Below are 23517 nucleotides of genomic sequence, written 5' to 3' on the forward strand. Positions count from 1 at the left end.
CAGAGAGCCTATTATTATCTTGATGAAATGTTAATTCATACACACATCAATGTTTTCTGAGTGATTCACACACTAATTGTAACAAAAATTAAAGATAGGTCACTTTTCCATTGTAATGATAAAATTGGTATAAAAAAACAAATTTTCATAATTGAAAAACATAAAGGGTAATTGCCGAAAAAGAAATGTTCAGGGTATTTTTACTAAAGTCTGTGTCCCCCTGTTATCAAGAGCTCAGTGTAGCGCTGGTCTGTGTCCTGTAATTAAAGCTTTTTAAACCCCTCCAACCACGCCTTTCATCACTTAGGATAAGCAAGTTCAACTGGGTTTCATATAGCATGCTGTGTGCTGGGGAAGCGAACGTTTAATCAGTGCATTTCTAAATGCTAAAAATAGTGTTCTTTCAGAAATGTGATTTGCATGGAAAATGGGATATTATTATTACACTGCACTGGTTCAAAATCCATGCTCGCCATGAAAAACAAATACAACCTTAATGATGCAACAGCACAAACAAGACAAGCGATGCCAGTGAAGGGGACTGGCTGCAGATTTCCCCATGGCTGGAGTGTAGTAGCGATTGTGCTCAGATGAGCTGTTCGGTCTGCAGTGTGTCTGCGCAGCTGTAGTTTGCTAAGTAACCTGTACAACCTGTGCAAACAGAGCGGCTTTGAAAAGAGAAATAAAACTCAAAATAGAAACTTGTTCAGGCAATGGAGAGGCTCTGCATCACAATGATGAACAGTGGAATGTGCATCATGTTCGATGTTTGGATTTCAGAGACTGTATATTTTCAGTTGTTGAATTCACAGCTGCACAGGATTCACAGTCTTGTTCTGGTGCATTGCTGGTCACTTGATTCAGGAAAGAAACGATGTGCTGTTTTAAAGCACACACATTCCAACCCTTTCGTGAAATTGTTTTACTAGTTAAAGCTATGTAAGGTAGTGCGAAGGTGTTGCACAAATAAATGAAAACAGAAACGGATCCACTTCTCTGTATCGTGTTCCGTTCACTATTATGTATCTCTCCTCGTTTCATAACGCAGGGAGCTGCCATTTGAACCGTGTCATACACAGCTGTAAGGAATTGAGCTATACATAAGAAACAGTCTTGAAGCCCAGGTGTTAAACCTGGACAAAGAAAATAAAACCGAATCAATATGGGTCAGAATAACAGACAAAAATTCAAAAGGCATAATAATAGGAGCATGCTATAGACCGCCAGATTCAGACGGTGAGCACAATAATCTGTTATACAATGACATTAGAAATGTGTGTAGCAAAGGAGAAGCCATACTAATGGGGGATTTCAACTTCCCCCAAATAAAATGGGAAAACCCGGTGGGTAGCGCGAAGGACGAAATAGAAATGGTGGAAATGACAAATGACTGCTTCCTAACACAATTTGTGAAGGCACCGACTAGAGGGGAGGCATGCCTTGATTTAGTCTTTTCAAATAACGAAGATAGAATAACTAAAACAGAGGTCAGAGAACCACTGGCAAACTCAGACCACAACATGGTCTCATTTGAAGTGTTTTTTAAATCCTCAAAAGTAAAGACTAAAGCTAAGGTTTACAATTTTAGAAAAGCAAACTATGAAGGCATGAAACAGAGACTAACAGAAGTAGATTGGAGTAAAATAGAGAAAACACCCACAGAAGAAGGATGGTTGTTCTTCAAAAACGTAGTACTAGAGGCGCAAAACAATTATATCCCTAAAGTAGACAAATCTAAATGTAAAACTAAATTGCCAAAATGGTTTAATAGATCAATTAAAAAAAATATTCAGCGAAAAAAGGCACTTTACAGAGCATTAAAAAAGGACCAAAAAGAAAGTACACAGAAAGAGTACACAGAACTGCAAATGCAAGTCAAAAAGGAAGTTAGAAAGGCCAAGAGGAGAAATAGAAATGAACATTGCTAAGGGAGCTAAAACCAATTCCAAAATGTTTTTCAAATATTACAACAGCAAGAGAACATTCAAAGAGGAGATTAAATGTTTAAGAGATACAAATGGCAAAATCGTAGAGGAAGAAAAAAAAATAGCAAATATGTTAAATGATTACTTTTCACAAGTTTTTACAAAGGAAGATACTGACAACATGCCCCACATGTCATCCAGTTCCTATCCAGTTTTAAATAACTTTAGCATAACTGAGGCAGAAGTGTTAAAGGGACTAGGAGCTCTTAAAATAAACAAATCCCCTGGGCCGGATGAGATCCTCCCAGTAGTACTCAAAGAAATGAAAGAAGTAATTTACAAACCGCTAACCAAGATCATGCAGCAGTCTCTTGACACAGGGGTGGTACCGACAGACTGGAAAATTGCAAACGTAATACCGATCCACAAAAAGGGAAACAAAACTGAACCAGGTAACTACAGACCAGTAAGCCTGACTTCTATTATATGCAAACTTATGGAAACTATAATAAGATCCAAAATGGAAAATTACCTATATGGTAACAGGGTACTGGGAGACAGTCAACATGGTTTTAGGAAAGGGAGATCGTGCCTAACTAACTTGCTTGATTTTTTTGAGGATGCAACATCGATAATGGATAATTGCAAAGCATATGACATGGTTTATTTAGATTTCCAGAAAGCTTTTGACAAAGTCCCGCACAAAAGATTAATTCTCAAACTGAACGCAGTTGGGATTCAAGGAAACACATGTACATGGATTAGGGAGTGGTTAACATGTAGAAAACAGAAAGTACTGATTAGAGGAAAAACCTCAGAATGGAGTGTGGTAACCAGCGGTGTACCACAGGGATCAGTATTAGGTCCTCTGCTATTCCTAATCTACATTAATGATTTAGATTCTGGTATAGTAAGCAAACTTGTTAAATTTGCAGACGACACAAAAGTAGGAGGAGTGGCAAACACTGTTGTAGCAGCAAAGGTCATTCAAAATGATCTAGACAAGATTCAGAACTGGGCAGACACATGGCAAATGACATTTAATAGAGAAAAGTGTAAGGTACTGCACGCAGGAAATAAAAATGTACATTATAAATATCATATGGGAGATATTGAAATTGGAGAAGGAATCTATGAAAAAGACCTAGGAGTTTTTGTTGACTCAGAAATGTCTTCATCTAGGCAATGTGGGGAAGCTATAAAAAAGGCTAACAAGATACTCGGATACATTGTGAAAAGTGTTGAATTTAAATCAAGGGAAGTAATGTTAAAACTGTACAATGCACTTGTAAGACCTCATCTTGAATATTGTGTGCAGTTCTGGTCACCTCGCTATAAAAAAGATATTGCTGCTCTAGAAAGAGTGCAAAGAAGAGCGACCAGAATTATTCCGGGCTTAAAAGGCATGTCATATGCAGACAGGCTAAAAGAATTGAATCTGTTCAGTCTTGAACAAAGAAGACTACGTGGCGACCTAATTCAAGCATTCAAAATTCTAAAAGGTATTGACAGTGTGGACGCAAGGGACTTTTTCAGCCTGAAAAAAGAAACAAGGACCAGGGGTCACAAATGGAGTTTAGAAAAAGGGGCATTCAGAACAGAAAATAGGAGACACTTTTTTACACAGAGAATTGTGAGGGTCTGGAATCAACTCCCCAGTAATGTTGTTGAAGCTGACACCCTGGGATCCTTCAAGAAGCTGCTTGATGAGATTTTGGGATCAATAAGCTACTAACAACCAAACGAGCAAGATGGGCCGAATGGCCTCCTCTCGTTTGTAAACTTTCTTATGTTCTTATGTTCTAAAACTAATTGTCTACCTGTTTGTGTGCATTTTCAGAGTTGATGTTTTAGGAGAAATAACACTGAATTACAAAACAGCAACGGTCATTGAAGTGCCTGTGTAAATTAGCAGTGTATTTACAGTGAAGACATGGAAGGAGGCAGAATGTGTGTTGCACTGCTGCATTTGAAAGTATTGCAAATTTAAGCATAGAATCAGATCTCCTTATAGCATGTGTGAGCATAGAATGTGTGATCATACAATATGTGGTATATGTTACTTTTTTTTTTTTTTTACTAAGCTGTAAATTAAGAAAGGACATTAAATATAGGTCTACATTGAGGATAGTCTCATGAAATAGCAAAGCATTGATAACAAGTTAAATTGCAGCTGCTAAAGAAATGCCCTGAAACCCTCTGCTGTTTGATATTTTTCTGTGAAATGCCTAAATCAGTGGTTCCCAATGTTTTTCAATGTGGGACCACCTTGGTGTTTGGATTTTTCCCACGGACCACTTGCCACGTATTTTTTTCATTTTATCTACTATTTAGGTGTCTCTGTATAATTATATATTTATAGAACGTACCCAGCCAGGTCAGCAAGGAATGCTGTCATTTTGTGAAAGTGCTAAATGGCTGTTTCCTTATTTATTTTTTCACATGCTGAATGCTTTGTTGATAAATGGTGTCTCAATTTTTAAGTTTAAGAGTTTCGTTTGACAAAACCTCCTGACAAATAATGCACTGGGGCTTGGGTCGTCCTCAGATCCAGTAAATGTATGTGCTGGTCCCTGCGACCGTGACCTGGTATAGCAGATTATGGTATAATCTATCCATTTCTAATGCAATTTATTGCTCTCACTGAGTCACAAACTTTGCTCGATGTACATATAAAAAACACTAGAATACAAAGACGAGGTGGGTGGGAAGCAATCTGAAAAATGAGAAAAGGTTGGAGAGTGTACAGGTTGATAGGACTGATAGCATGTTGGTTCAATATGGAGGCGTCATGAACAGACTGTACACATCGTATCCAGAAGTAGTGTCAATAGAATTTCCTTTTGCCATATAGTCCTGTGAGATATTAAACCTACACACACACACACACACACACACAGACACACAGACACACACACACACACACACACACACACACACACACACACACACACACACACACACACACACACACACAGTGGCTTTCAAAAGTATTCAGACCCCTGACCAATTCTCTCATATTACTGAATTACAAATGGTACATTGAAATTTCGTTCTGTTTGATTATATTTTTTAAACACTAAAACTCAGAATCAATTATTGTAAGGTGACATTGGTTGTATGTTGGGAAATATTTTTAAGAAAAATAAAAAACTGAAATAATAATAATGCTGGCTATAGACAAATGTGCCTTCATAATGTGTACGTTATTTAGTTCGAAAGCTGTTTCAGTTAATGGCAGCTTTGAAGGCGATGCTTGGTATTGCATCAAAGGGAGTAATTTATATCGATTTAAAAGAAAACAGATAAAGGGGAGAAATGCAGACTGCATACATCTCTTATATACATCTCTATATAGGATGTAGTTAAAGCTGTTTGTTGTGTTGCTCAGTAGTAGTAGTAGCAGCACAGCGTGTGATTGTGTAGAATGGGTTTTTGCATGCACTGCGTAACTGAATTTTTGGAGTTGTTTGTGGACCACCTGGAGTTTACTCACAGTCCAGAAGTGATCTGCGGAGCACAGGTTGGGAACCGATGGCCTAAAGCATCCACACGCAGTGGAATGCAAACTGTACAAGTGGCTCTTAATATGAAGGCATAACCAATTTCTGCAGTGCTTGTTGCATGCTCACATTAATATTATTGTGTCGGAGTGAATTGTTGTGCACCCATGTCGTACCTGAACATCATGTCAATCCTAGAACACTTCACTGCCGCTCTAGACATCCTTCCTTTCTTTTTAAATGATTTTAAGTTAGCATGGAGGCTGGAGCTCACACAGAGACACTGCCAGTGAACATGTGTGATTGAGGATTCCTGGAGGAGCGGTCATATTGAGCTCAGTCTAACAACGCCCTCCCTCTGTTTGCCCTTCATTAACTGATGGTACAGTATGACTTTCTCGGGGCTTAGTGCTGGGAGGTGCACAGTAAAAAGAATGACAACAATAATACGTTATGCTAATGAGTCATTTTCCCACAGGACGAGATTGGACAGAATTAAACTGAATTGTGACACAACGGGCCAGCTGACGCTGATCAAGTTTGTGAATGGGTTGTGGATCAGATGTGCCAGTGCTGATCAAGTTTGTGAATGGGTTGTGGATCGGATGTGCCGGTGCTGAGCGGGTTTGTGAATGGGTTGTGGATCAGATGTGCTGGTGCTGAGCAGGTTTGTGAATGGGTTGTGGATCAGATGTGCCGGTGCTGAGCGTGTTTGTGAATGGGTTGTGGATCAGATGTGCTGGTGCTGAGCAGGTTTGTGAATGGGTTGTGGATTGGATGTGCTGGTGCTGAGCGTGTTTGTGAATGGGTTGTGGATCCGATGTGCTGATGCTGAGGGACGCCGGCGGCAGTGACGGGCGTGCTTACACGCAACTGTTTCTGCACGTTTTTTTTAAATTTGAGAGGCACTACGGCAGGCGCCGCTGATGCCGTCCGTTTTTATAGGTCAGGGTTGAGCTAGCTCCTCTACATCAGACTCGTTTGTTTTTCTAGGTCAGGGTTGAGCGAGCTCCTCTACATCAGGCTTGTTTGTTTTTATAGGTCAGGGTTGAGAGAGCTCCTCTACATCAGGCTCGTTTGTTTTTATAGGTCAGGGTTGAGCGAGCGTCTCTACATCAGACTCGTTTGTTTTTATAGGTCAGGGTTGAGCAAGCTCCTCTACATCAGGCTTGTTTGTTTTTATAGGTCAGGGTTGAGAGAGCTCCTCTACATCAGGCTCGTTTGTTTTTATAGGTCAGGGTTGAGCGAGCGTCTCTACATCAGACTTGTTTGTTTTTATAGGTCAGGGTTGAGCAAGCTCCTCTACATCAGGCTTGTTTGTTTTTATAGGTCAGGGTTGAGAGAGCTCCTCTACATCAGGCTCGTTTGTTTTTATAGGTCAGGGTTGAGCGAGCGTCTCTACATCAGACTTGTTTGTTTTTATAGGTCAGGGTTGAGCAAGCTCCTCTACATCAGGCTTGTTTGTTTTTATAGTTCAGGGTTGAGTGAGCGTCTCTACATCAGACTCGTTTGTTTTTATAGGTCAGGGTTGAGCGAGCTGCTCTACATCAGGCTCCTTTTCTTTCCCCTACACTTTATCGTATTTACAGGTTCATGACCGGACATGGACTGTGTGTGATTGAACTGTGATCTCTGTTGAACAATACACTGAGCTCAGACCTGGTGTATTACTGGACTGTAATTTATTGATTAATGCACATGTATATTGGATTTATGGTAGTAAATGCTGGATTAGAGTGGGAGGTACTATGCCTGTATATTTGTAGGGTATTGTTGTACTCTGTGTATAGAAAAATGAATTTGTATTGTATATGCCAGTTAAATTAAATTCTTCTATTGAGAGCTGTGTGGAAGAGGATGCATCATTTTCATTTACTCTGGATATGGTATATTGGGTGGCTCGGTACAACCACTGTACAACCAACCCGGCGTGGAAAAGAGGCATCAGGTGACGTGTTCTCTCAGGAGGTGTTTCTGTACGTGGAGACGACATTGAAAAAGGCGCTTTACACTCGGCGCATGCTCATCATAGCTAAATCAAAAATGCAGTCAGAGCTCACTGCAGAATAATGGACCTGTCAGCTGTCGGCAGGTCAAATAAAATGCACTCCTCCCTGAATTCTACAGCAGCGGCGGCTCCATTCACACAGTGAGCAGGACAATATGAGCGCTGGATTTATTTCAATCATTGGTTGATTACACTTTCGTTATAGGGTTCTATCGCAGGGCATATTCTTCACACAATGCTTTTTACGGCCCCGTTCTCACCTCTGATTGGCTTTATTAATAGTATCACTGGCCACTCCCTTTTAAGGGAGCGCTGACCATCTTTAAAATCCATTCTCTTACCTCTTATTCACAAATTATACAGACCTTTATTACGATACATCATGTAAAGAAAGCATCACAGTTCATCGATACACAGTACATCAGTTCAGCCCTGGCTATGACTACAGCTCCCAGCATGCCTCTGCTCCTGCAGCAATGGTGAGGGATGCTGAGAGCTGTAGTTCTTTATGCTTTATGCTTTGATCTTGTATCACAGATGATACAAATCTCTCTCTTCTCTCTCTCTCTCTCTCAGGTCTCTCTGACTCGATGTCTCCAGGGTGCTGCTCAAACAACGTGAGAAAAGGAAAGAGCGAAACAGCCCTCCGATAAATCGAGTGCGAATCACAAACCAGGCTGACCGCTGTGGAGAGAACGACAGAGCGAAGAAAAAACAAGAGGAGTGGCCCACAGTACAGGTGCAACGAGAGGGAGCGAGAGAGGGAATACAGAGAGATGAGAAACTGAGCGGAGGGAAGGAAACTAAAAAGCAACGGAGAAGAAGAGATCTGCAGAAACGACCAACGCTAACCATAGATACTAACTGAAGAAGAAAGGATTTTAATATATTTATTTACAGAGAGAGAGACAAGCAGACAGAGACACACACACAAATACACACACACACACACACACACACAGAGAGACAGAAACAACAAGACAGTCATATATACACAGTGACAGACACACAGACAGAGACAGACACAGTCACCCCTTCTCTCTCACTCCTCTGTGTGTGTGTGACCCCCCTCGCACCCCCCGCTCCTCGTTGCCATGTCGACCTCCTCGCTGCGACGGCAGGTCAAGAACATCGTCCACAACTACTCTGAGGCAGAGATCAAGGTGAGTACTGGAAATACTGGGAGTAGTGGTGTTGAACTGTCATTCACAATCTCCCAGTGACAAAGGGCACAGGAATCCCTGCTGCACCCCTTAGTGGTGTTTTCTGAAACTGCACCCTCTGCGTTTCTATTAGGAGCCTTTTCAGAAGCACCACCCCACCCCACCCCGCCTCACACTATACAGGCAGTGTGATTGTATTAATCCTGTGATTCTGTGAGACAGTGTGATTGTATTAATCCTGTGAGGCAGTGTGATTGTATTAATCCTGTGAATCTGTGAGACAGTGTGATTGTATTAATCCTGTGAGGCAGTGTGATTGTATTAATCCTGTGAGGCAGTGTGATTGTATTAATCCTGTGATTCTGTAAGGCAGTGTGATTGTATTAATCCTGTGATTCTGTGAGACAGTGTGATTGTATTAATCCTGTGAGGCAGTGTGATTGTATTAATCTTGTGAATCTGTGAGGCAGTGTGATTGTATTAATCCTGTGAGGCAGTGTGATTGTATTAATCCTGTGATTCTGTAAGGCAGTGTGATTGTATTAATCCTGTGATTCTGTAAGGCAGTGTGATTGTATTAATCCTGTGAGGCAGTGTGATTATATTAATCCTGTGATTCTGTAAGGCAGTGTGATTGTATTAATCCTGTGAGGCAGTGTGATTGTATTAATCCTGTGATTCTGTAAGGCAGTGTGATTGTATTAATCCTGTGAGGCAGTGTGATTATATTAATCCTGTGATTCGGTAAGGCAGTGTGATTGTATTAATCCTGTGAGGCAGTGTGCTTGTATTAATCCTGCAATTCTGTGAGGCAGTGTGATTCTATAAATCCTGTAATTCTGTAAGGCAGTGTGAGTCTCTATACCCCGTCTCCACTGACACATCCAACCCATGAGGGTTCGGTACGGTATGGGTCCGGGCGGTTCTCTGGTTTCTCTGGGCAGATAGAAGTGTTCAGGAAGATCTGGAGTTGTGTGTCAGAAATGAGAAAGTTTATCCTCGAATTTCTTCCAATTTGAAGCACATGGACATAAACCGCAGGTATGGTACACAAACACACACTCAAAAACACAACATTTTGTCAAGTCATATTTTTTAAATCTTTTTTTTTCCCCGTCAACAGAACTAGTTGAACTTTATTAAGTCGATATAATCAGTAAAATATGTGGATTATAAAGAGATTCCTAAACATATTTACAAAATATAGCGATAGAGGATACGGCTCTACCATTGGTCTATTCATTTTTGAACAGAATTTGTTTGCGCATCTTTTAGCAAACTGAGTTAATAACAATAATTAATATCAACTGTCTTTCGTTGCGTGTGACGTCAGCAGCACGGTTCGGATCTGCAGTGGAAAAACAATCCAGGCTCTCCTTGACCGCACCGTGAGAGCTCGGTTGTACAGTTCTACATAAACTGCCCCTTTCTGTCCTCTCTCTTCCTCTCTCTTCCTCTGTCACCTCTCTCTTCCTCTCTCCCCGCTCCTCCTCTCTCTCCTCCCTCCTCTCAGGTCCGTGAAGCCACCTCTAATGACCCATGGGGTCCATCCAGCTCTCTCATGTCCGAGATCGCTGACCTCACCTACAACGTGGTGGCCTTCTCCGAGATCATGAGCATGGTGTGGAAGAGACTGAACGACCACGGCAAGAACTGGAGACACGTGTACAAGGTGAGAGGCTGGCTGCTCCAGCGCTTAGAGAAAGGGGTTTGATATCAGGAGGTTCAAATCGCAGCTCAGCCACTGACTCGCCGTGTGAGACCCTGAACAAGTCACTGAACCTCCTTGTGCTCCGTCCTTCGGACAAACAAACGAGATCCTATTGGAAGTGACTCTGCAGCAGCAGCAGCAGTTGTTGATGAAGCATAGTTACCCGCTGGTGTCTAAGTCGCTTTGGATAAAAGCGTCTGCTGAATGACTCATAATAATAATAATAATAATGAATACAAGATGAGAGGGGGTTTGGGGGAGAGAACTGTGTGGATGAGAGATGGGGGGGGAGATAGAGGGAGGGGAACGTGTGTTATATTCTGTATAGAGGGAGGGAGGAGTTAAACTGTCTATATTGGGAATGGGGGGGGTTCTGTTATCTTGTCAGTGTTAGTATTGATCAGTATGTGTTCTATTGACTCTTCTCTTTGGTTTTGAGAGTCCATTATATTTAATCTCCCAGGCGATGACTCTGATGGAGTACCTCATTAAGACCGGGTCGGAGCGCGTGGCTCAGCAGTGCAGAGAGAATATCTATGCGGTGCAGACGCTGAAGGACTTCCAGTACATCGACCGGGATGGGAAGGACCAGGGTGTGAACGTTCGTGAGAAAGCAAAGCAACTCGTAACATTGCTGAAGGACGAGGAGAGGCTGAAGGAGGAGAGAGTGCACGCCCTGAAAACCAAGGAGAAGATGGGTAAGAGAGAGGAGAGGAGAGGGGTGAAAGAGGAGGGAGTGCTGCCACCACCATGCTTCACAGTAGTGTTCTTTGGGTGATGCGCTGTGTTGGGTTTGCGCCAAACATAACACTTTGCATTTAGGCCAAAAAGTTCCATTTTAGTTTCGTCAGACCACAAAACTTTTTGCCACATGGCTACACAATCTTCAGAACAGAAAATAGGAGGCACTTTTTTACACAGAAATTGTGAGGGTCTGGAATCAACTCCCCAGTACTGTTGTTGAAGCTGACACCCTGGGATCCTTCAAGAAACTGCTTGATGAGATTCTGGGATCAATAAGCTACTAACAACCAAACGAGCAAGATGGGCCGAATGGCTTCCTCTTGTTTGTAAACTTTCTTATATTCTTTGAGTGATTTTTTGCGTACTTCAAATGGGACTCAAGGCGGGCTTTCTTGAGTAATGGCTTCCTTCTTGCCACCCTACCATACAGACCAGATTTGTGGAGTGCTTGGGATATTGTTGTCACATGCTAACTTTGACCATTCTTGGCCATAAAAGCCAGTAGCTCTTGCAAAGTTGCCACTGGGCTCTTGGTAGCCTCTCTAATCAGTCTCCTCCTTGCTTGGTCATCCAGTTTGGAGAGATGGCCTGATCTAGGCATGGTCTTGGTGGTGCCATTCACCTTCCACTTTTTAATAATCGTCTTGACCGTGCTCCAAGGGATATTCAAGGCCTTTGATATTTTTTTTTATACCCATAACCTGATCTGTACCTTTCAACAACTTTGTCCCGGAGTTCTTTTGAAAGCGCCTTGGTGCTCATGGTTGGGTCTTTGCTTTGAAATGCACTACCCAGCAGAGGGAACCTACAGGAACTTCTGAATTCATCCTGAAATGAATCACTACAATTGAACACAGGTGGAGGCCACTTAGCTTGGTGTGTGTTTTTGAAGGCGATTGGTCCCGGTGGGTAGCGCGAAGAACCCGGTGGGTAGCGCGAAGGATGAAATAGAAATGGTGGAAATGACAAATGACTGCTTCCTAACACAATTTGTGAAGGCACCCACTAGAGGGGAGGCATGCCTTGATTTAGTCTTTTCAAATAACGAAGATAGAATAACTAAAACAGAGGTCAGAGAACCACTGGCAAACTCAGACCACAACATGGTCTCATTTGAAGTGTTTTTTAAATCCTCAAAAGTAAAGACTAAAGCTAAGGTTTACAATTTTAGAAAAGCAAACTATGAAGGCATGAAACAGAGACTAACAGAAGTAGATTGGAGTAAAATAGAGAAAACACCCACAGAAGAAGGATGGTTGTTCTTCAAAAACGTAGTACTAGAGGCGCAAAACAATTATATCCCTAAAGTAGACAAATCTAAATGTAAAACTAAATTGCCAAAATGGTTTAATAGATCAATTAAAAAAAATATTCAGCGAAAAAAAGCACTTTACAGAGCATTAAAAAAAGGACCAAAAAGAAAGTACACAGAAAGAGTACACAGAACTGCAAACGCAAGTCAAAAAGGAAGTTAGAAAGGCCAAGAGAGAAATAGAAATGAACATTGCTAAGGGAGCTAAAACCAATTCCAAAATGTTTTTCCAATATTACAACAGCAAGAGAACATTCAAAGAGGAGATTAAATGTTTAAGAGATACAAATGGCAAAATCGTAGAGGAAGAAAAAAAAATAGCAAATATGTTAAATGATTACTTTTCACAAGTTTTTACAAAGGAAGATACTGACAACATGCCCCACATGTCATCCAGTTCCTATCCAGTTTTAAATAACTTTAGCATAACTGAGGCAGAAGTGTTAAAGGGACTAGGAGCTCTTAAAATAAACAAATCCCCTGGGCCGGATGAGATCCTCCCAGTAGTACTCAAAGAAATGAAAGAAGTAATTTACAAACCGCTAACCAAGATCATGCAGCAGTCTCTTGACACAGGGGTGGTACCGACAGACTGGAAAATTGCAAACGTAATACCGATCCACAAAAAGGGAAACAAAACTGAACCAGGTAACTACAGACCAGTAAGCCTGACTTCTATTATATGCAAACTTATGGAAACTATAATAAGATCCAAAATGGAAAATTACCTATATGGTAACAGGGTACTGGGAGACAGTCAACATGGTTTTAGGAAAGGGAGATCGTGCCTAACTAACTTGCTTGATTTTTTTGAGGATGCAACATCGATAATGGATAATTGCAAAGCATATGACATGGTTTATTTAGATTTCCAGAAAGCTTTTGACAAAGTCCCGCACAAAAGATTAATTCTCAAACTGAACGCAGTTGGGATTCAAGGAAACACATGTACATGGATTAGGGAGTGGTTAACATGTAGAAAACAGAAAGTACTGATTAGAGGAAAAACCTCAGAATGGAGTGTGGTAACCAGCGGTGTACCACAGGGATCAGTATTAGGTCCTCTGCTATTCCTAATCTACATTAATGATTTAGATTCTGGTATAGTAAGCAAACTTGTTAAATTTGCAGACGACACAAAAGTAGGAGGAGTGGCAAACACTGTTGCAGCAGCAAAGGTCATTCAAAATGATCTAGACAAGATTCAGAACTGGGCAGACACATGGCAAATGACATTTAATAGAGAAAAGTGTAAGGTACTGCACGCAGGAAATAAAAATGTACATTATAAATATCATATGGGAGATATTGAAATTGGAGAAGGAATCTATGAAAAAGACCTAGGAGTTTTTGTTGACTCAGAAATGTCTTCATCTAGGCAATGTGGGGAAGCTATAAAAAAGGCTAACAAGATGCTCGGATACATTGTGAAAAGTGTTGAATTTAAATCAAGGGAAGTAATGTTAAAACTGTACAATGCACTTGTAAGACCTCATCTTGAATATTGTGTGCAGTTCTGGTCACCTCGCTATAAAAAAGATATTGCTGCTCTAGAAAGAGTGCAAAGAAGAGCGACCAGAATTATTCCGGGCTTAAAAGGCATGTCATATGCAGACAGGCTAAAAGAATTGAATCTGTTCAGTCTTGAACAAAGAAGACTACGTGGCGACCTAATTCAAGCATTCAAAATTCTAAAAGGTATTGACAGTGTCGACGCAAGGGACTTTTTCAGCCTGAAAAAAGAAACAAGGACCAGGGGTCACAAATGGAGTTTAGAAAAAGGGGCATTCAGAACAGAAAATAGGAGGCACTTTTTTACACAGAGAATTGTGAGGGTCTGGAATCAACTCCCCAGTAATGTTGTTGAAGCTGACACCCTGGGATCCTTCAAGAAGCTGCTTGATGAGATTTTGGGATCAATAAGCTACTAACAACCAAACGAGCAAGATGGGCCGAATGGCCTCCTCTTGTTTGTAAACTTTCTTATGTTCTTATGTTCTTATGTTCTTATGTCACACCTGAGCTAATTTAGGATTGCTATTACAAGGGGGGTGGACACTTATCCAACCAAGCTATTTCAGTTTTTATTTTTAATTAATGTTCTTCAAATTTCTAGAATATCTTTTTCACTTGGAAGTTGTGTAGATAAATGAAAATAAAATATATTTTAATGCATTTTAATTCCAGGCTATAAGGCAACAAAGGTCAACATTTTGAAAGGGGGTGTAGACTTTCTATAGGCACTGTATATACCTGTATTAACCCAAATACAAGGCAAGGTTTTTTTTTTTATTGAAAATAAGATTTGAAAACTACAACTCGCCTTGTGAAGTCAAGACTGCTGCGAAACTGCGTATTGAGTACAGTATGCAGAAATGAAAATGGATCAAACCAGCTGCAGAGACCACGTGGAAAAGTGGTCAAGTAACAAACGGATTACGAAGTAGTTATGATGCAGTTTTTAAGATCATGGTTATCAGAAAAGAAGACTCATCCAGCAATTATCGTGCAGCTAAAAAACTTGTCACCTAAAACAACAGGGGGGGACAAAGTGCTATTGAACCACCACTCGGAGGAAATGCTTTTGTGAACTGTGAGTCTGTTTCTTCATTCCCTTTCTTAGGTACGGTACAATACAGTACAGTATTTCAGTTACATCACTATTTTTGATATGACAAAATACGACAAAAATGGTTATTATAGGCCATAACAGACAAACTAAGTTAAACTAATTACAGAGTATAGGTACTGAAGCAGATATTATTGGCAAGCAGACACATTACAGTTTTGTACTCTCCATGCAGTGTTGCTGATCCGCACAGGTTTTGCAGGGTCCACATCTCTATTTCTTGTCGATCCCCATTTAGTCGCTGTCTCTGTTGATCAATGGGATCCACGCTGCCTTGCCGCTGGTTCAGAAATGCAGGATTATAACTCTTGTTCCCTAAAATGAATTGGGCCTTCAACTTCATCTTCTGAAGTCGTTTACCTTTCTGTACATAAATTCCGGTTTTATTCTGGCCAGCATGATTTCTCAGTGGGTGTGTTCATACACCACACAACATCCATCATATCTGTGTTGTTTATTAATATTTTTAACCGCATAAAAGCAGTTTTATTTCTATTAATGAAATCTCTGCAGTTTGATATGCAAGGCGCTCTTTAACGTGATGACACAGAACACTCCATCGCTGTGTGGCAGCAGAACAAAATGGAAGAGTTTCTGAAGGCAGCCAGAGCCTGGCAGCGTCGTGTGATTATTCACGTTGAAAGTGTGCGACCCACAAGGAACACAGACCGCTGTGGTATTTGATGGCAGCAGTCAAACTTCAAGAGCTTGCCTACCTCTTGCATCACAAGACTGACCTCTCCCTCATCCAGTGGAACATTCAGCTCTTCATGCATTTCTACAACTGGTCTCAGTTTGTTTCAGCCACTACCAGGAACCCCAGGAAAAGTTCTTTAACTTCTGGCTTTTCATCAACTGCAGCTGCTCAATTACACAGACATCTGCTCCTGATGGCTAACACCAGGGCTGCAGTGTTAAGTGACTGACTTCTTCACTTGTGTCACTATTTTTTTAAACAGTTTTTTTGCTGTTTGCATGAGTCAATTAATTCTGAATGTCTTTCCCTAAATAGTCTGGGGCTTACCCTTTGCACACGCCCTGCATGCTGTTCCATTAGTGAGTCAAACTTAGCAAACAGTGCCACTTCTTTCAAGAAGTTTCCGTTGTTTGACGTTTGAGCCACAGAAAGCAAGATTTTTTTCTGCAATTTCTTTCTGAAATCAGAACATCACCCCAGTGCTTTCTGTCGGCTTCAGTAAGACACATTTATGGCTGATCAATCGTTCCCCTTTCTTTAAACAAACTTCAGGCTGTCTCCAGGACTGCATGTGCTGCAAGGGCTGTTTTCATGGCTCTTCAGAAGTGCACTAATGCCAGCCCAGTCACAGTCCTTCACTCATCAGTTTCTATTGTTGAGAAGAAAACGATTTGCAGCAGAAACAGTAAGTTGAATGTTTTTTTTGGCAGTACAGAAGCCAGCTTCTCTGGATTCTTTCCCCAGTCACTGAAGTGCGATACCTTAAATTATCAGTGAGTCTGTAACCAAACACTAACCTTAGTGATTCTGAAAAGGTTGGGGGCCAGTGAGCAGGGCCCGGTGGTGCAGCAGCTAATGATGCATCATCGTCAGCTTGGTGATCACAGACTGAAGATAAGAACATAAGAAAGTTTACAAACAAGAGGAGGCCATTCGGCCCATCTTGCTCGTTTGGTTGTTGTAGCTTATTGATCCCAGAATCTCTAAAGCAGCTTCCTGAAGGATCCCAGGGTGTCAGCTTTAAAACACTGCTGCAGAGTTGACAAGATTGTCCTTCATCTACTTCAGCATTCAGTCCAACGTCGGCAGCTGAACCAGTAGCTGGTGCAGTGCGATCTCTTACATCTGTGTCAGTGTTGCTGGCTGAGCCTGGGACGCTGGCATGCACTTCAGCTGCCTCACCTGTGGCACTGTGGTTCTTCAGCAAAACGTCCTTTGGAAATACACTTGAGCATTGCACCTGTGAAAATGAAATCCCAATTCCATTACATTTACACAGTTAGGTGTTGTATAAATGTGTGCTTGTGGTAATTGTGTCTTGCAGTGTGCTGGTGCAGCTCTCAGGAATAACACACACAAGACAGTGGAAGTTCAATAAAACAGCTCCTTTATTTGGCTGGGTTGCGTGTCAGCAACACTTAAATAATAAGCATGGGTGCTACACAGCAATGTGTATCGCTCTTTAAAACAAGGGTTTCCCCGAAACAATAAGACACTAATAATTAACACCCCACACAGACACGGTCACTTATACGATAGGGAGTGCTCTTGTGCAGGTGTGGTGAAAGACAAACAGTTCGTGAAACAGTGTTGTAGAGACTGGCTAGAGCTTAACCATGTAACCACAGACAAGTGACAATCAGTTCAAACGCGAAACACTTGCGCTGATTAATTACATCCGTTTCCTATTGGTCAAATCTCATAGCCACATCAAAGGAATGGATTACATCGTCACATCCCCATTTCTACCCCTAGTCACGCCCATGTGATAGCTAGTCCAGTCACATCTCCATTAATCCATGACTGACACATTGCGTACCACATCATCGGGCATTGTGACTCCGTCCCCTTCCTGGCTGGCTGGCTTCCGACTGACCCTGGACTGCCAGACCATCCCGTACGAGGCACAGTGTTCTTGTTAGACAGCGCCCTCACAGGTCGAGAGGGAGATTGTTGACTAGGATTCATTCGCTGTCTGACACCTTGTTTTATGCTTGAATAGATATTCATTCAGTGGTATTTGAAAGAGACTGGGAGTAGGGAATACATTTTCTAGACGCACATTAACAGATATCTCTCTGCTCCTTTTCTGTTAGTTGGTGTTTCTGTTCAGTTTACATGGATAAAAAATAATGGTACAAGATTATAACAACACTACTCATCAGATGTCAAAATATGTATATATAGAAAAGAAGTTGCCGAGTATCACAAGCAGGAGATTGTGTCTGGTTGCTTGCCAGTGGTCACTGACAAGTCGACTGATGCCCAAGATCAGTATGGGTTACTGTGACGTTGCAGCGGGTGTGGGTGTGGAGCAGACGTCACAGAGTCACTTCTAAATTTGCAAATACCCCAATGGTAGGGTGAACTTTATTAACAAAAAAACACAGTTCAAAGCAACAAAAATATAAATCATAAGTCCCAACAGAGCAGTCCCTCTCAGCTCCTTGGGTGCACTCCTGGGGTGGTGAAAAGTGCAGGTGCTCAGGTGCTTAAGTGTCCAGTTCTGTTGTCCGGGGTGTGTGGTGTCCAAGGTGAAAAGTGCTGGCAGTGGTGCGGCAGCTCCTTGGCGTCAGGGATCACTGACAATAAACACAAACACGTAGCACAAAAATAACCAAATAAACAAACACACAGCTCAGGAACCTAGCTCCAGTATTACCTCAACAAGCCTCGCACTTACAAAATGACAGCCCTTTAATACCAGGGGACTCCACCCCATGATCAGCGCGACTCAGCACACCTGCCAGTTGTCTAATGCAACACAGCTGATCACAGTGATTTTGTCCCCTAATATGGTCATTCCGCCCTGCACCAAGATGGCCGACTTCCTTTTCCGCCCCTCTCTCCAAGCCGGCCCATCTCTGAACAGGCATGCAAGTACCTCTGCTTAGTGCCCTCTTGGGTCGGGAGGGAGATTTGCAGCTCAGATCCTCACGCTCCCTGTCACAGTTACACATTGTATTTGTTTGCAAGACCTGAATGGTGAACATGCACCTGACGTACTGGAACCTGAGAGCTGTCCAGCAGATACACTGTACCTGCACAGGCTGTGAATTACAACACCGTTTCACGAGCTGTTGTAAAGTGCTTGAGTAACTTTGACGTTGATTTGGATGATGTCATTTATCTCTATATTTGGTGTTTAAAAAAAAATTAATAATCTGTACTTATAGTACCGCACGTAGGACACAGCACACACGCACATCCGCGCGCCTAACACACGTGCACCACACACACCGCGAGCACTGCGCAGCGCACACATGCCGTGTACTGCACACCACACACACGCACACTGTACACCACGCACACGCCGCGCACACACTACACACTAGACACGTGCACATCACACACCGCACACCGCTCGTGCTGAGAAATGTCTTGCTGAAGCAATTTTTAAATGTCCCTCCATTACTGAGTTAAGTGTTTTCGGATCGCTTTTTGAAAACCTGTTTTTTGTCAAATGAGTGCAATACTAGAACAGGCAAAAGTCAAATAATAATATTAATATATAATTGCTTAGTCTGCTTATGCCTAGCGCCTAGGGGAATGGGACAGGGAGGATGGGAGAGAGGATGGTTTCTGATCGATTTTGTTTATCTTTGTTTTCCCAGCATCCTCAGCTCCAACACTGTCTGGAGTGGGCGGAGTAGGCGCGAGTGCTCCGATGGCAGGGGGCGTGTCTGGAGGAGGGGGTGTGGCCGGAGACCCAGAGCAGGCGTGGCCTCAGAGCAGCGGAGAGGAAGATCTGCAGCTTCAACTCGCACTGGCCATGAGCAAAGAGGAGGCTGAACAGGTAAAGAGGAGAGAAGAGCTGAGTGCTGGGTTTCAATTAACTGGATGTGTGCTTGTTGTTTTAAACATTGTTTTTCATGCTGCACTCAGGAGACCAGCGATCGTTATTTATTTATTTATGTATTATTTTGTAAATGTGTTTTCTCCTCTTCTCTCGCCTCTCTCCTCACTCTCTCTTTCCTCTCTCCTCCTTCTTCTCTCTCCTTGTTCTGTTCTCTCATCCCTCTCTTCTCTCCTCTCTATCCCTTCTCACTCTCTTATGCTGTCTCCTCTCCTCTCACTCCCTGTCCCCTCACCCTTCTCTCCTCTCACCCCTATCTCCTCCTCTCACTCTCTCACGCTCTCTCTCCCTAGTTGTCGGCTCCGCCCCCTCGGACGGACGATGAGCTGCAGTTGCGAGTGGCTCTCAGTTTGAGTCGTGAGGAGCATGACAAGGTCAGGGGTCAGGGGTCACGGAGGGAGGGAGGGAGGGATGCAGGGCGAGGGGGAGGAGGAGAGAGAAAGAATGGAAACTGTCGATAAAAACAGAGGCTCCAATGAAACACTCTTTCAGTGCATGCTCAATCGAAAGGAGGAGGGTGCTGTCACTGCCATTCCCAGCCACCCTGTGTGAAAGACTACAGCTCCCAGCATCCTTTTTTGGTGCTGCTGCTGCACTGGCATGCTGGGAGTTGTAGGTTTCTTTCTGATTGTGCCTCTGAATGGTTCAGACCCTGTATAGAACTACAGCAGCTGCACAGCATAGAGTGTGAAGGCCTCTCAACCACTGGGGGGGGGGGGGGGGGGGGGGCTGTTGGCTGCTGGCTGCTTCTGAAAAGTCTCCATATAGGATTTGTTTCTGAAGTGAGGAGATTTTTATACAGAGAAAGTGTGTCTGGCAGCTAGGATTCTCCAGACAAGCTTCTCAAAGCAGCTCTAGGCACAGAACCCAGAAACACTTGAACGATTGAAGCAGAAACATTTGTGAAGAGGACAAGAGAGATTTTATACAGAGACTCCCAGGAGCACAGAAGCTGCACTGCTCCTGGCGGCCACTTCCGAAACCACACCCTCAATTCTTCTGTTAGGAGTCTTTTCAGAAGCAGCAGGCAATGAGAGAGACACGCTCTTAGGTATTAACTGGGAGTGCTGGGTGGTGATCAGGCGCAGTGGAGATGGTTCACAAACAAACTGGGAGCTCTGGTGTCGTTCTCAGGTCTGTATTGGGAGATGGATGGGGTCAAAGTTCAAAGGTGATGGGTTACCCTCTCTGTCTCTCGCTCTCTCTTGAGCACTAACAGTTTAACCAGTCAGAAGCATCTCCTCATATTTCCATGCTCCAAAATAAACCAGTCAGAATCGAGTATCGACCAGCGCTGAGCAACGTGTGGGCAGGGGGTGTAATCACCCCTCGCTCACTCTCTCCCTCCCTCTTTTTCTCTCCCTGCCTCTGTCCCCCTCTCTCTGTACCTCCCTAACCATCTATCCCCCTCTACCCCTTCATAACCCTTTCTCCCTCTCTATCTCCCTCTTTCTCAAATCCCTCTAACCCTCTCTTTACCCGTCTTTCTCTATCCTTCTCTTGCTCTCTCTATCCCTCTCTTTACCCCTCTCTTTCTCTATCCTCTTGCTCTCTATCCCTCTTTACCCCTCTTTCTCTATTCCTGTCTTGCTCTCTATCCCTCTTTACCCATCTCTTTCTCTATCCCTCGCTTGCTCTCTATCCCTCTCTTTACCCCTCTCTTTCTCTATCCCTGTCTTGCTCTCTATCCCTCTTCACTCCTCTCTTTCTCTATCCCTCTCTTTACCCCTCTCTTTCTCTGTCCCTCTCTTTACCCTCTTTCTGTATTCCTCTTTTGCTCTCTATTTCTCTTTACCCCTTTCTCTACCCGTCTTGCTCTCTATCCCTCTTTACCCCCTCTCTTTCTGTATCCTTCTCACCCTCTTGCTCTCTCTATCCCTTTCTATCACCCTCTTTCTTTATCCCTTTCTAACCCTCTCTTACTCTCTATCCCTCTTTACCCCTCTTTCTCTATCCTTCTCTTTCTCTATCCCTCTCTTTACCCCTCTTTCTCTATCCCTCTCATTACCCCTCTATTTCTCTCTCCCCCACTCACTCTCTCTATTCTCTTCTTTGTACATTTTCTGGATTGTTATTTATTACTCATTTGTTTAAAACACTTTTGTTCTGAAAACACGTTACTGAAAACAACATGTGCGTGTCTCTCTCCTCCCTCCTCCCTCGCCCCTCTCTTTCCTCTCTCCTCTCTTTCTCAGGAGGAGCGTTTGAGACGAGGGGATGATCTTCGCCTGCAGATGGCCTTGGAGGAGAGCAAGAGAGAGAAAGCCAAACCTGAAGAGGTGAGGGGGGGGGAGGGGGAGGAGAGAGAACAGCCAGAGGGGGAGAGACAGATGAGAGATGTAGGGGGACACCTGCTCTCACACTGATCCCTGCTTCCTGTCTGTTAACCACAGTCCTCTCTGATGGACCTGGCCAGTGTTTTCCCCGCCTCTGCGACCTCTGTGAGCCCGGCTGACCCCTGGGGGGGTGGAGCCACTCAGAGCCAGGCCGGCACGGACCCCTGGGGCTCTGGAGGGGTCGCGACCTCTGCTGCTGACCCTTGGGGGTCGGGGGATCAGCCCGTCCCACCCAGCCATGCCCCCGTGACCTCCACTGACCCTTGGGGCGAGAGCGGGGGGACTGTTAGCAAGGGGGACCCCTGGAGCTCCACAGCCGGTAAGAGAAAGTGTGTGTGTATGTCTGTGTCATTGTCTGTGTGTATGTCCGTGTGTGTCTGAAAGCTGCGTGTCTCACTGCTGTTATTGACGTGTGGATTTCTGTTTCTTTGTCCTACGCAGTGACCCCTCCACCTCCCAGCTTGGACCCCTGGGGTACACCCGCGAGCCCCCCCCAGAGAGACCCCTGGAGCTCAGAGACTCCTCCCAGTTCTGATCCTTGGGGGGGTAGAGAAAAGCTGCAGCACAGCAACGGGACTGCAGGTGAGAGGGGGCTCCGGTACAGAGCGGTATTCTATGATTCTCAATACAGAACTGTATTCTATGATTCTCAGTACAGAGCTGTATTCTATGATTCTCTCTCAGTGCAGAGCTGTATTCTGTGATTCTCTCTACAGACTCTGACCCGGGTGAGGCTCCACCCCCCCTCTCCCTTTCTCCGGACTCATTTGATTTCTCCTCCATCGGCTCCTCTCTCCCTCCATCAGTCCCGGCCCGGAAAACTCCAGAGTCCTTCCTGGGTCCCAACGCCTCGCTGGTGGATCTTGACTCGCTAGTCTCCCAGAAACCCAAAACCAGTGTGACCAGTGCTCCCAGTGCAGTCTCAGCTCCGGCCTCCAACCCATTCCTCAACACTGGTACGATGTGTCTGTGTGAGTGTGTATCTGAGTGTGTAGTGTGTTTACTGTGAGTGTGTGTGTGTCTGCGTTTGTGTGTATCTCAGTGTGTGTGTGTGTTGTGGAGTGTACTGTGTGTGTGTCTGACTAACATTTCTCTCTCTTTCTCTCAGGTGTCTCTACCAGTGCCGCCCCCCTTCCTTCTTCCCGAGGGGTCTCCCCCAACCCTTTCTCCTCCTCCCCTCCTCCCCCCTCCTCATCCTCTCTCAACCTGGGCCAGTTATCCCAGTTCAACCAGCAGCAGCAGCAGCTCCGCACCAGTCCCTTGCCCCCCCCTCTCTCCATGGGAATGGTTCAGCCTGGGCCCCCCCCCCTCTCCATGGGAATGGTTCAGCCTGGGCCACCCCCTCTTTCTATGGGAATGGTTCAGCCTGGGTTCCCCTATCCCACTGTCTCGCCCCTGGGGGGTCCCGGGGGCCCCATTCTGATTGGGGCCCCTCATATGATGATGGGAATGCCAGTGGGCCTGCCCCCTTCCAGTATGACCAGTTTGCCCAGTAACAGCCAGACTAGCACAGGAGGAGGAGCCAGCAGCACCAACCCGTTTCTGCTGTGAGAGGGGAGAGGGGAGAGGGGAGAGGGGAGAGGGCAGAGGGGAGAGGGAGAGGGGAGAGGGGAGAGGGGAGAGGGCAGAGGGG

The 23517-nt window shown here is 44.0% G+C and overlaps 1 protein-coding gene across 2 annotated transcripts in view; it reads left to right on the plus strand.

Moving 5' to 3' along the window:
- The window catches only part of epn1a (epsin 1a), a 41308-nt gene extending 17858 nt beyond the window's left edge, over positions 1 to 23450 (plus strand). The window contains exons 2-11 of one of the 2 annotated variants that reach the window (XM_041232314.1): positions 8013 to 8599; positions 10113 to 10271; positions 10774 to 11008; positions 19307 to 19488; positions 19842 to 19922; positions 21744 to 21827; positions 21942 to 22203; positions 22326 to 22466; positions 22601 to 22840; positions 22993 to 23450. In XM_041232314.1, coding sequence (XP_041088248.1) covers positions 8531 to 8599; positions 10113 to 10271; positions 10774 to 11008; positions 19307 to 19488; positions 19842 to 19922; positions 21744 to 21827; positions 21942 to 22203; positions 22326 to 22466; positions 22601 to 22840; positions 22993 to 23435 — 1896 coding nt within the window. In that variant the 5' untranslated portion in view covers positions 8013 to 8530 and the 3' untranslated portion in view covers positions 23436 to 23450. The remainder of the gene's footprint in view (positions 1 to 8012; positions 8600 to 10112; positions 10272 to 10773; positions 11009 to 19306; positions 19489 to 19841; positions 19923 to 21743; positions 21828 to 21941; positions 22204 to 22325; positions 22467 to 22600; positions 22841 to 22992) is intronic. The other variant, XM_041232315.1, reaches the window with a different exon arrangement.
- The last annotated feature ends 67 nt before the right edge of the window (positions 23451 to 23517 follow it).

This window comes from Polyodon spathula, chromosome 29, assembly GCF_017654505.1.
Source record: "Polyodon spathula isolate WHYD16114869_AA chromosome 29, ASM1765450v1, whole genome shotgun sequence".
NCBI lineage: Eukaryota > Metazoa > Chordata > Actinopteri > Acipenseriformes > Polyodontidae > Polyodon > Polyodon spathula.